The sequence below is a fragment of the Neoarius graeffei genome, chromosome 20 (assembly GCF_027579695.1).
Source record: "Neoarius graeffei isolate fNeoGra1 chromosome 20, fNeoGra1.pri, whole genome shotgun sequence".
NCBI lineage: Eukaryota > Metazoa > Chordata > Actinopteri > Siluriformes > Ariidae > Neoarius > Neoarius graeffei.
Genome location: NC_083588.1, coordinates 45,833,808 through 45,846,278, shown reverse-complemented (window position 1 = coordinate 45,846,278; position 12,471 = coordinate 45,833,808). Strand labels below are relative to the sequence as shown.

At 43.9% G+C, this 12,471-nt stretch overlaps 1 protein-coding gene across 1 annotated transcript in view; it reads right to left on the bottom strand.

The window, feature by feature from the left end:
* LOC132869058 (uncharacterized) overlaps positions 1–5,381 on the bottom strand; it is a 92,598-nt gene extending 87,217 nt beyond the window's left edge. Inside the window, exon 1 of the mRNA XM_060902412.1 lies at positions 5,092–5,381. Within this exon, the coding sequence (XP_060758395.1) occupies positions 5,092–5,281 (190 nt within the window). The 5' untranslated portion in view covers positions 5,282–5,381. The remainder of the gene's footprint in view (positions 1–5,091) is intronic.
* Between the last annotated feature and the right edge of the window lie 7,090 nt (positions 5,382–12,471).

Genomic DNA, 12,471 nt, shown 5'->3' with positions numbered 1-12,471 from the left:
GATAGGAAAGTCCCAGCAAAAGTGAAAGGTAAGATGTATAAGACAGTAGTGAGACCAGTGGTGATGTATGGATTGGAGACCGTACCCTTAACGAAGAGACAGGAGGCAAAGTTGAGGATGTTAAAGTGCATATCACGGGTAAATTCAGGAGCAAGATCAAATGTAATTCTCCTATTTTATATTAAACTTTGGTCAAATATCTGTCACATTTTTGCATTCTCTGCAGTTTTTTTACCTTGCACAATACCAGAAAAATTCAGTTGAAATCAAGCCATTTGAGGCGAATTGGTCCGCCTCTGAAAAAACTTTGCATTTGAATTTCCCGGCAAACATTGATTTTCGTGACATCATCTGTGGGACGCCTCCTTCTGAATCCTACGTCAGCGCTGGTTTGTTTATGAGAAAATGACCTGGTGGTTTTCTGCAAATTTCTTCAACATTATTGCGTAATTAGGCGGCACGGTGGTGTAGTGGTTAGCGCTGTCGCCTCACAGCAAGAAGGTCCTGGGTTCGAGCCCCGGGGCCGGCGAGGGCCTTTCTGTGTGGAGTTTGCATGTTCTCCCCGTGTCCGCGTGGGTTTCCTCCGGGTGCTCCGGTTTCCCCCACAGTCCAAAGACATGCAGGTTAGGTTAACTGGTGACTCTAAATTGACCGTAGGTGTGAATGTGAGTGTGAATGGTTGTCTGTGTCTATGTGTCAGCCCTGTGATGACCTGGCGACTTGTCCAGGGTGTACCCCGCCTTTCGCCCGTAGTCAGCTGGGATAGGCTCCAGCTTGCCTGCGACCCTGTAGAAGGATAAAGCGGCTAGAGATAATGAGATGAGATGAGATTATTGCGTAATTATTAAAATGGTTAACAGATGTATCGTAGGAGGGTGTAGCAACACCAATCTTGATGGGATTAGTACTCATCATTTCCCAAAAGACCGGACAATGAGAGAGAAATGGGCGTCTACACAGACTGTGCACTGAAACCGTGCAAAGCTCGCGCAGCCTGCTGGCGCTTCCACAGGTAATGTAACGAATCTGGCTCCAGACTCCCTTGGGATTTTTCCAGACGCATTTTGTTATTTTTTTTTCTACTGTAGACAGATGGCCTTGTGCAAAATTACCCTTCTGGATGAGTGTGTAAAGGGACATACTTTCATATAAAAAAAAAAAACGAAATTGGTCCAGAATATGCACTTTAAGGTTTGCGATGGGAGTGACGAGGTTGGACAGGATAAGGAACGAGCACATCAAGGGGACAGCACACATGGAGAGCTTGGGAATTAAGCTAAGAGAGATGAGACTGAGATGGTATGGGCACATCCTGAGAAGAGATGCAGAGCATGTTGGAAGGAGAATGTTGAGGATGGAGCTACCAGGCACATGAAAACGAGGAAGGCCAAAGAGGAGATACATGGATGTGGTGAGAGAGGACATGAAAGTGGCAGGTGTGGTAGAGAAGGATCAACGGAGACAAAAGATCCGCTGTGGCGACCCCTAATCGGGAGCAGCCAAAAGAAGAAGATTTTTCTTTTTGAATTTGAACCGTTGAGCTTGAGCTCTCACACTCAATATCAAACATGTCCCAGATGAGATCAAAGCCAAAGTCTGGGACATTTCCATCCAAAATCTGACACAGTCACAGTGTTCATCCCAGATATCAATGTCAGATTTTCAACAAGGGGTCATTCCATGTCAAATCTCCGAATGCTCCCATTCAACCATCTCAGATTTGGCTGAAAAAAAATTCCAGGAGGTTCATACACTGCCCAATAGGAAAAGTCCCAAATTTTAGCTCCCAACTCCTTATAGTTTTGTCAGAAAAAAATATTTTTGCAACTAACCTCGGAACCGTTTTGAGCAGTTTTTTGGGGAGCCACTTTGAGATTGCTGTATCTAGAAAAGTATTTAAGCTAGGTCCTTCAAATTTTCAAGGGTCAAAATCTGGCACAAGTACTTGTAGAATATGGACTTTTACATGTGTGCTTTTGGTTTATCATAGAATTCTGGTGGCTTGAATTTGCTCAGAAATTCTACACTACGCTCTGTGGCAGCATATTTGAAGGACTGTGGAAAGTGCAATTTCAAAGACAGAGGCTTAATATTGCACATACACCTTCCCATACATACTGAGTACTTTGTATTCTAAAACTGCCCCTCTGTGATGAGCGGTTTGGAAGATATTAAAAGTTTAAAAATGGAAAAAATTAATTTGGTGACGTTTTTGGCATCTCATCTCATTATCTCTAGCCGCTTTATCCTGTTCTACAGGGTCGCAGGCAAGCTGGAGCCTATCCCAGCTGACTACGGGTGAAAGGCGGGGTACACCCTGGACAAGGCGCCAGGTCATCACAGGGCTGACACAGACAACCATTCACACTCACATTCACACCTACGGTCAATTTAGAGTCACTAGTTAACCTAACCTGCATGTCTTTGGACTGTGAGGGAAACCGGAGCACCCGGAGGAAACCCACGCGGACACGGGGAGAACATGCAAACTCCGCACAGAAAGGCCCTTGCCAGCCACGGGGATCGAACCCGGACCTTCTTGCTGTGAGGCGACAGCGCTAACCACTACACCACCGACGTTTTTGGCATGTTATAGCAAAAAAAGACAGCATCCACCAACATGAAATTGACCGTTTTAGAAAGATTAGATGTCTGTTTTTAACATATCCAAAATTTGTGATGGTGTTCTGCCTTATTTTTACAAAATGATTTTTTGAAAATGTCGCGTTCACATACACACACAGCATTCATGGCCTACGAGAGCATTTTCAAATGCTAACAAAATGCCCTGAATTTATGACACACAGCTTAAACACAACAAAATGCTTCATTTCTCATGTCATCTCATCTCATTATCTCTAGCCGCTTTATCCTGTTCTACAGGGTCGCAGCCAAGCTGGAGCCTATCCCAGCTGACTATGGGCGAAAGGCGGGGTACACCCTGGACAAGTCGCCAGGTCATCACAGGGCCGACACATAGACACACAACTATTCACACTCACATTCACACCTACGGTCAATTTAGAGTCACCAGTTAACCTAACCTGCATGTCTTTGGGGGAAACCGGAGCACCCGGAGGAAACCCACGCGGGCACGGGGAGAACATGCAAACTCCGCACAGAAAGGCCCTCGCCGGCCGCTGGGCTCGAACCCAGGACCTTCTTGCTGTGAGGCGACAGCGCTAACCACTACACCACCGTGCCGCCCTATTGGAGCGCCAGTATGGGTGAAAACTAAAACTTGTTTTCATTACATTTCTGTTGTACCATAATTTAGAAGAAAAAGCAACCTGTATGCTTCAGTTAGTATTTATCCATGATAAAAAGTCTTTGACAGTCCAGTAGAATTGATTATTATGATTTATTATTTTATTGAATTGCACATGCAAACGCAGGCATTTTTCTTGCACTTTTCTCACCAACTACACTACCGTTCAAAAGTTTGGGGTCACTTTGAAATGTCCTTATTTTTGAAAGAAAAGCACTGTTCTTTTCAATGAAGATCACTTTAAACTAATCAGAAATCCACTCTATACATTGCTAATGTGGTAAATGACTATTCTAGCTGCAAATGTCTGGTTTTTGGTGCAATATCTCCATAGGTGTATAGAGGCCCATTTCCAGCAACTCTCACTCCAGTGTTCTAATGGTACAATGTGTTTACTCATTGCCTCAGAAGGCTAATGGATGATTAGAAAACCCTTGTACAGGGCCCAATTACCTCTCTGATATGTTGCAGCGGCCTAACCCAATCAGATCTACCAGATCGCAACAGAAAAATTTACTATTAAAACCAGTTGTTAAAACAAAGTGTGGTGAAGCAGCTTTTAGCTACTATGCAGTACAGCTATGGAACCAACTGCCAGAGGACATTAAAAATGCTCCTGCTGTTGGCAGCTTCAAATCTAGGTTAAAGACCAAGCTGTTTTCAGATGCTTTCTGTTAAATAATTAATATTTTTACATTTTTTATAATCTTTACTTTCTCTGCATGTTTTAAATTTACTTTAATTTTATTCTATTTTATTCCGCTGGTTTCTTTTTCTCCTTTTTGGCGTTTTATTATTTTATTTCTACTATTGTTTAATTCTTATTATTTTCTTTTAATTCTTTTAATTAATTGTTTTAGATTAAAAATAAAATTATTTTATGTAATTTTATTTCTCTATTGTTTAATGTTTTTGCTTCTGTAAAGCACATTGAACTGCCATTGTGTATGAAATGTGCTATATAAATAAACTTGCCTTGCCCAATCATGTTAGCACAGCTGAAAACAGTTGAGCTCTTTAGAGAAGCTATAAAACTGACCTTCCTTTCAGCAGATTGAGTTTCTGGAGCATCACATTTGTGGGGTTGATTAAATGCTCAGGGCGACACGGTGGTGTAGTGGTTAGCGCTGTTGCCTCACAGCAAGAAGGTCCTGGGTTCGAGCCCCGTGGCCGGCGAGGGCCTTTCTGTGCGGAGTTTGCATGTTCTCCCCATGTCCGCGTGGGTTTCCTCCGGGTGCTCCGGTTTCCCCCACAGTCCAAAGACATGCAGGTTAGGTTAACTGGTGACTCTAAATTGACCGTAGGTGTGAGTGTGAATGGTTGTCTGTGTCTATGTGTCAGCCCTGTGATGACCTGGCGACTTGTCCAGGGTGTACCCCGCCTTTCGCCCGTAGTCAGCTGGGATAGGCTCCAGCTCGCCTGCGACCCTGTAGAAGGATAAAGCGGCTACAGATAATGAGATGAGATTAAATGCTCAAAATGGCCAGAAAAATGTCTTGACTATATTTTCTATTCATTTTACAACTTATGGTGGTAAATAAAAGTGTGACTTTTCATGGAAAACACAAAATTGTCTGGGTGACCCCAAACTTTTGAACGGTAGTGTATGTACAGAAATAACTTGTCCAGTTTTGTGTAGTTTCCAGGAGTCTAAATGACCGCTCCGCTCTGCGATGGGAGTGGTAAGATGGCGGCCAGATGGCGTCACTCTGACGAGCCTATGAGCTCTACAGATTTGTAAGCTGTAGTTTATGTCACGACCTGAGCGCAAACACATCGCCTGTGAAGGGAGAAAAAAGCCGAGCTGGCCCCATGCTCACTACCTGGCCAGTCGGTCGGATTTTCGCCCTCCATCCACCGGAGCCTCCGTCTGAGGATCTCGTTCTCTCTGCGCGCTCTCACCGTCTCCTGTTCATACTCCAGCACCGTGCCGCCCACCATCTCCATGATCTGCTCCACCGCCGCCATCAGCCGCTCGTTTAGAGCACGGTGCAAGAGCTGCAACTTGGTCATTTTCAAATGTTTCTGCTCCAAAATGATCAGTGCCTGATCTGAAGTAGAATTAAAATAATAATAACTAGCTATACTTAGCGCGGCTTTCCTTTCTATAGCAGTGTAGTGCTCCACTACTGTGTGGCATATTAGGATCTTTACTGCCACCTAGTGGACGGAGCACAGTCAATTTACAGCTGAAGACAAATCTCATTTACCTTCAGAGAGTTCTTTGGATGATCAAGACTAGCTTCCTAAAAGGGGATTTTTACTTTAGGACGGCATAGTGGTTAGCACTGTTGCCTCACAGCAAGAAGGTCCTGGGTTTGCGGCTGGCGAGGGCTTTTCTGTGTGGAGTTTGCATGTTCTCCCTGTATCCATGTGGGTTTCCTCTGGAGCTCCGGTTTCCCCCACAGTCCAAAGACATGTATCCATCCATTATCTGTAGCTGTTTATCCTGTTCTACAGGGTCACAGGTAAGCTGGAGCCTATCCCAGCTGACTATGGGCGAAAGGAGAACATGCAAACCCCACACAGAAAGGCCCTCGCCGACCACTGGGCTTGAACCCAGGACCTTCTTGCTGTGAGGCAACAGTGCTAACCACCACGGGTGCAGATAGAGGAGGGGGGGGGACGGGGGGGATTCATCCCACCCAGATTTAAATTCACTTCGTTCGGTCCCCCCCACTTATAGGGAGGAAAAAACGTCTATGCTGTCTTTCTTTGCATAAGGCAAACCTCACGGAAAAATCAAAAGACTAATTATCATTCGGTTTATTGAGGTGCACAGCAGTGTATACATAGTTGCAACAACTCACATAAAACAAAACAAAGACTGATATTCGGTTGGTTGAGCTGCGCAGACTGCACAGGTTGCGAGCTCGAGCTTGGTTGCTATGGTAACCCACAACAAGTTTGACAGGCATATCGGGGTTGGGGTTGGTTTGCTGGCAGCTTTGTCCCCCCCAGTTTTTTGTCCCCCCCCAGTTCAAAAAACATATCTGTGCCCCTGCTAACCACTACACCACTGTGCCGCCCTAAAGTAAAATTCCCCTTTTAGGAAACTGGTCTTGATCATCCAAAGAACTCCATCCATCCATCCATTATCTATAGCTGCTTATCCTGTTTGACAGGGTCACAGGCAAGCTAGAGCCTATCCCAGCTGACTATGGGCGAGAGGAGAACATGCAAACCCTACACAGAAAGTCCCTCGCCAGCCACTGGGCTTGAACCCAGGACCTTCTTGCTGTGAGGCAACAGTGCTAACCACTATACCACTGTGCCGCTCTAAAGTAAAAGTCCCCTTTTAGGAAACTAGTCTTGATCATCCAAAGAACTCCATCCATCCATCCATCCATTATCTATAGCTGCTTATCCTGTTCTACAGGGTCGCAGGCAACCTGGAGCCTATCCCAGCTGACTATGGGCGAGAGGAGAACATGCAAACTCCACACAGAAAGGCCCTGTGAAATCTGATCCCGGCATTAGACAAGACAAAACACTAAAATGACGACCAGGGCTGGGAAGCTGCGCTCTGAAGGGACGATAAAGTCTCAAACCCTATCTGTAGCCATTTATCCTGTCCTACAGGGTCGCAGGCAAGCTGGAGCCTATCCCAGCTGACTATGGGCGAGAGGCGGGGTACACCCTGGACAAGTCACCAGGTCATTGCAGGGCTGACATATAGACACAGACAACCATTCATACCTACAGTCGATTTAGAGCCACCAATTAGCCTAACCTGCATGCTTTTGGACTGTGGGGGAAACCGGAGCACCCAGAGGAAACCCACGCGGACACGGGGAGAACATGCAAACTCCACACAGAAAGGCCCTCGTCGGCCACGGGGCTTGAACTCAGGACCTTCTTGCTGTGAGGCAACAGTGCTAACCACTACACCGCCCTAAAGTAAAAGTCCCCTTTTAGGAAACTAGTCTTGATCATCCAAAGAACTCCATCCATCCATCATCTGTAGCTGCTTATCCTGTTCTACAGGGTCACAGGCAAGTTGGAGCCTATCCCAGCTGACTATGGGCAAGAGGCGGGGTACACCCTGGACAAGTCGCCAGGTTATCACAGGGCTGACACAAAGACAAGCAACCATTCACACTCACATCTACGGCCAATTTAGAGCCACCAGTTCGCCTAACCTGCATGTCTTTGGACTGTGGGGGAAACCGGAACACCCGGAGGAAATCCACACAGGGAGAACATGCAAACTCCATACAGAAAGGCCCTCGCTAGCCACTGGGCTCGAACCCAGGACCTTCTTGCTGTGAAGCGACAGTAACCACTACACCACCGCCAAAGACATGCAGGTTAGGTTAATTGGTGGCTCTATGATGTGAGCATGAATGGTTGTCTGTGTAAAAATGGTAGGCTCCAGCTTGCCTGTGACCCTGTAAGACAGGATAAGTGGCTACAGATAATGGATGGATGGAACAACTTATTGTAGGGTTTGAGACTTTATCGTCCCTTCAGAGTGCAGCTTCCCAGCCCTGGTCCTCACTTCAGTGTTTTGTCTTGTCTAATGCTGGGATCAGATTCCACAAAATTTTTGTCTTTCATAATGTCAGATTAGGCAATCATAGTGCCATAAATTCTTGCCATGTCTTGCAAACTACAAGTTTGACCCCAACAAATCATCATTCACCTCCTTGCACTTTCAAAATATAAAACATTCTGACATGTTAGACCTTTCGTTGGGCTGTCATCAATGTTCTTTGGTTATGTCACGCTACAAGGCCATTTGTCAGCCACAACAAAATCCCATCAAAATCAAACTAAATTTGTGTTGTCTGATCCTGGCTGCTCCCTAGGACTACTGGAATCAGGTGTATTAGAGCAGGACAAACACTAATGCCATGATCAGACAACACAAATTCAACCCAATTTTGACACGATTTTGTCAAGGCCAACAAACTTCCAGTGTTGGCCCAAATATGAACGTTAGGAATGTTCTAATATGGTAACCATTGTGAAAGACAAAAATATTGTGTAGTCTGATCCCGGCATAAAATGTACTGGATAGGGGGTACTCCTTGTTCAGCATTGGAAACTTGTGCTTTAGGGTGCTAGATGAAACCTTAGTGTCTAAGTCAGTTTCAAATATTTTCAAAATTTTCCATAATTATCTGTCTGAACATCTCTTATTCTTTGATTCTTGACTGTGTTGCGATGTACGCACAGGCGGAGAAAATAGTATTGACCAATAAAATCATCTCATCTCATTATCTCTAGCCGCTTTATCCTGTTCTACAGGGTCGCAGGAGCCTATCCCAGCTGACTACGGGTGAAAGGCAGGACAAGTCTGCACCCTGGACAAGTCGCCAGGTCATCACAGGGCTGACACATAGACACAGACAACCATTCACACTCACATTCACACCTACGGTCAATTTAGAGTTGCCAGTTAACCTAACCTGCATGTCTTTGGACTGTGGAGTAAACCGGAGCACCCGGAGGAAACCCACGCAGACACGGGGAGAACATGCAAACTCCGCACAGAAAGGCCCTTGCCGGCCACGGGGCTCAAACCCGGACCTTCTTGCTGTGAGGCGACAGCGCTAACCACTACACCACCGTGCTGCCCCCAATAAAATCATGATGAAACATTATCCATCCATCCATTATCTGTAGCCGCTTATCCTGTCCTCCAGGGTCTCAGGCAAGCTGGATCCTATCCCAGCTGACTATGGGTGAGAGGCAGGGTACATCCTGGACAAGTTGCCAGGTTATCACATGGTTGACACAGAGACAAACAACCATTCACACTCACATCTATGGTCAATTTAGAGCCACCAATTAGCCTAACCTGCATGTCTTTGGACTGTGGGGGAAACCGGAGCACCTGGAGGAAACCCAGATAAACACGGGGAGAACATGCAAACTCCACACAGAAAGGCCCTCGCCGGACGCTGGGCTCAAACCCAGGACCTTCTTGCTGTGAGGCGATAGTGCTAACCACTACACCACCGTGCCACCCCGATGAAACATTATTTTCACCCTTCTTTTTATTATATAACTTATCATTATCCATCCATCGTTTATACCGTTCATCCGTCATGACTTCGAGTGAGAGATGAGGTACACCCTGGGCAGGTCACCAATCTATCGCAGGGCGACTGCAGTGATGAACAACCATTCATACTCATGTTTACACCTATGGATAATTTAGAGTAGCCAGTTAACCTAGTCTACATGTCTTTGGACTGTGGGAGGGAACTGGAGCACCCGAAGGAAACCCACACAGGTATGAGGAGAACATGCGGACTCCACACAGAAAGGCCCCAGTCAGCCGCAAGGTTCAAACCTATAACCTCCTTGCTATGAGGCAAAAGTGCTAACCGCTACACCAACATACTTAAGATATTATTATTGATACTATTATTAATAATAATACTTTTTATACATTAGCTTTATACCACTCATCCATTCCATCATCCCATTCCCAAATGAGCAAAAAAAAAACAACCTCAACCTGTTCTTATGTTTCACAATTCACTCAAAGCCAGGTGTATAAAAAAAAATCATAAACCCATTCAATATCTTCCAGCCAAATGTCCTGACTCACTTAGAAATAAACCACATTAGGGGAAAATAATTCGTTCTTGTCTTGAAAGCAGTCTGGCTAGAACCTCTGCCAGTTATTCGCCTTCCCATTAAAGCAACCACTTACAAGTTGCAAGATAAGCGTGTAAACAAACACTTAAAGGTAGTTTACAGCGGTGCTTGAAAGTTTGTGAACTCTTTAGAATTTTCTATATTTCTGTATAAATATGATCTAAAACATCATCAGATTTTCACACAAGTCCTAAAAGTAGATAAAGAGAACCCAGTTAAACAAATGAGACAAAAATATTATACTTGGTTGTTTATTTATTGAAGAAAATGATCCAATATTACATATCTGTGAGTGGCAAAAGTATGTGAACCTCTAGGATTAGCAGTTAATTTGAAGGTGAAATTAGAGTCGGTGTTTTCAATCAATGGGATGACAATCAGGTGTGAGTGGGCACCCTGTTTTAATTAAAGAACAGGGATCTATCAAAGTCTGATCTTCACAACACATGTTTGTGGAAGTGTATCATGGCACAAACAAAGGAGATTTCTGAGGACCTCAGAAAAAGTGTTGTTGATGCTCATCAGGCTGGAAAAGGTTACAAAACCATCTCTAAAGAGCTTGGACTCCACCAATCCACAGTCAGACAGATTGCGTACAAATGGAAGAAATTCAAGACCACTGTTACCCTCCCCAGGAGTGGTCGACCAATAAAGATTACTCCAAGAGCAAGGCGTGTAATAGTTGGGGAGGTCACAAAGGACCCCAGGATAACTTCTAAGCAACTGAAGGCCTCTCTCACATTGGCTAATGTTAATGTTCATGAGTCCACCATCAGGAGAACACTGAACAACAATGGTGTGCATGACAGAGTTGCAAGAAGAAAGCCACTGCTCTCCAAAAAGAACATTGCTGCTCGTCTGCAGTTTGCTAAAGATCACGTGGACAAGCCAGAAGGCTATTGGAAAAACTTTTGTGGATGGATGAGACCAAAATAGAACTTTTTGGTTTAAATGAGAAGCGTTATGTTTGGAGAAAGGAAAACACTGCATTCCAGCATGAGAACCTTATCCCATCTGTGAAACATGGTGGTGGTAGTTTCATGGTTTGGGCCTGTTTTGCTGCATCTGGGCCAGGACGGCTTGCCATCATTAATGGAACAATGAATTCTGAATTATACCAGCGAATTCTAAAGGAAAATGTCAGGACATCTGTCCATGAACTGAATCTCAAGAGAAGGTGGGTCATGCAGCAAGACAACGACCCTAAGCACACAAGTCATTCTACCAAAGAATGGTTAAAGAAGAATAAAGTTAATGTTTTGGAATGGCCAAGTCAAAGTCCTGACCTTAATCCAACTGAAATGTTGTGAAAGGACCTGAAGCGAGCAGTTCATGTGGGGAAACCCACCAACATCCCAGAGTTGAAGCTGTTCTGTACGGAGGAATGGGCTAAAATTCCTCCAAGCCGGTGTGCAGGACTGATCAACAGTTACCGGAAACATTTAGTTGCAGTTATTGCTGCACAAGGGGGTCACACCAGATACTGAAAGCAAAGGTTCACATACTTTTGCCACTCACAGATATGTAACATTGGATAATTTCCCTAAATAAATAAATGACCAAGTGCAATATTTTTGTCTCATTTGTTTAACTGGGTTCTCTTTATCTACTTTTAGGACTTGTGTGAAAATCTGATGATGTTTTAGGTCATATTTATGCAGAAATATAGAAAATTCTGAAGGGTTCACAAACCTTCAAGTACTACTGTATATTACATAACAGTTTCTATTACCATTTGAAAGTGATTTGGAATATTGCAAAGCAGCTGCTCTTGCCTAGTTTGTTCATTAAATATACAGTTTCTAAAATTTAGAGTCATCTGTTGCTTATAAAGTAAATTGCAGTGAAATCATTTGCAAACCCTGTTCTTCTCTCCAAGTGACACTTTCCCCTCTGCTGAAATTACATATGCACAAACAGAAGTGAACAAAGCCGTTCGCAATATTTGTTGCATGGCAACGATAAAAAAAATCATACTTTTTCTCAAAGTACGCAGCACTGTTAAAAAATTACACACTGTAGCATTAGTGATGCTCCTTGTTGAAGCAGAACTACTCAGGCATGTAAACTGCTTAATACTTTATTAAAAGCATTAAAAACAGACCTTGGAAATTAATTTCATCCCAAACAAGGCTTAAGGAGAAACTTCACCCCAAAGCCCAACGTGTTTATTGCATGTTTATTGCATGTATGAAGTGTCTGATGATTCACTCAGTGCAATTTTAGTTTATTGATAAATCTCAAATCTGTGAAATACAAATCCTACATCATTTTAGAAATAAAAAAACATTTTATTTCCTGCTTTTGTGCTTTCATGTGCACATGTAAATATTATTGCCCTAATTTACTGAGCGTGTTGTTACTATTTGCTACATATACACCAAAAAAAAATCATAGTAATTAGTTTTGAAAAAAAAAAAACTGGTGGAGCTGTTCTTCCTTCTTTGCAGCTTCAGCAGTTCTTCATAAGCAGGCTTTTTTCAAGTGTTGGAGGCACAACACCTCCAAATTGATGTGATGCGGCATGATAATTAAAGCCAAGGGAAATGAGAAAACAAAATAAACACTGCAGCATTGACAAAAATCCA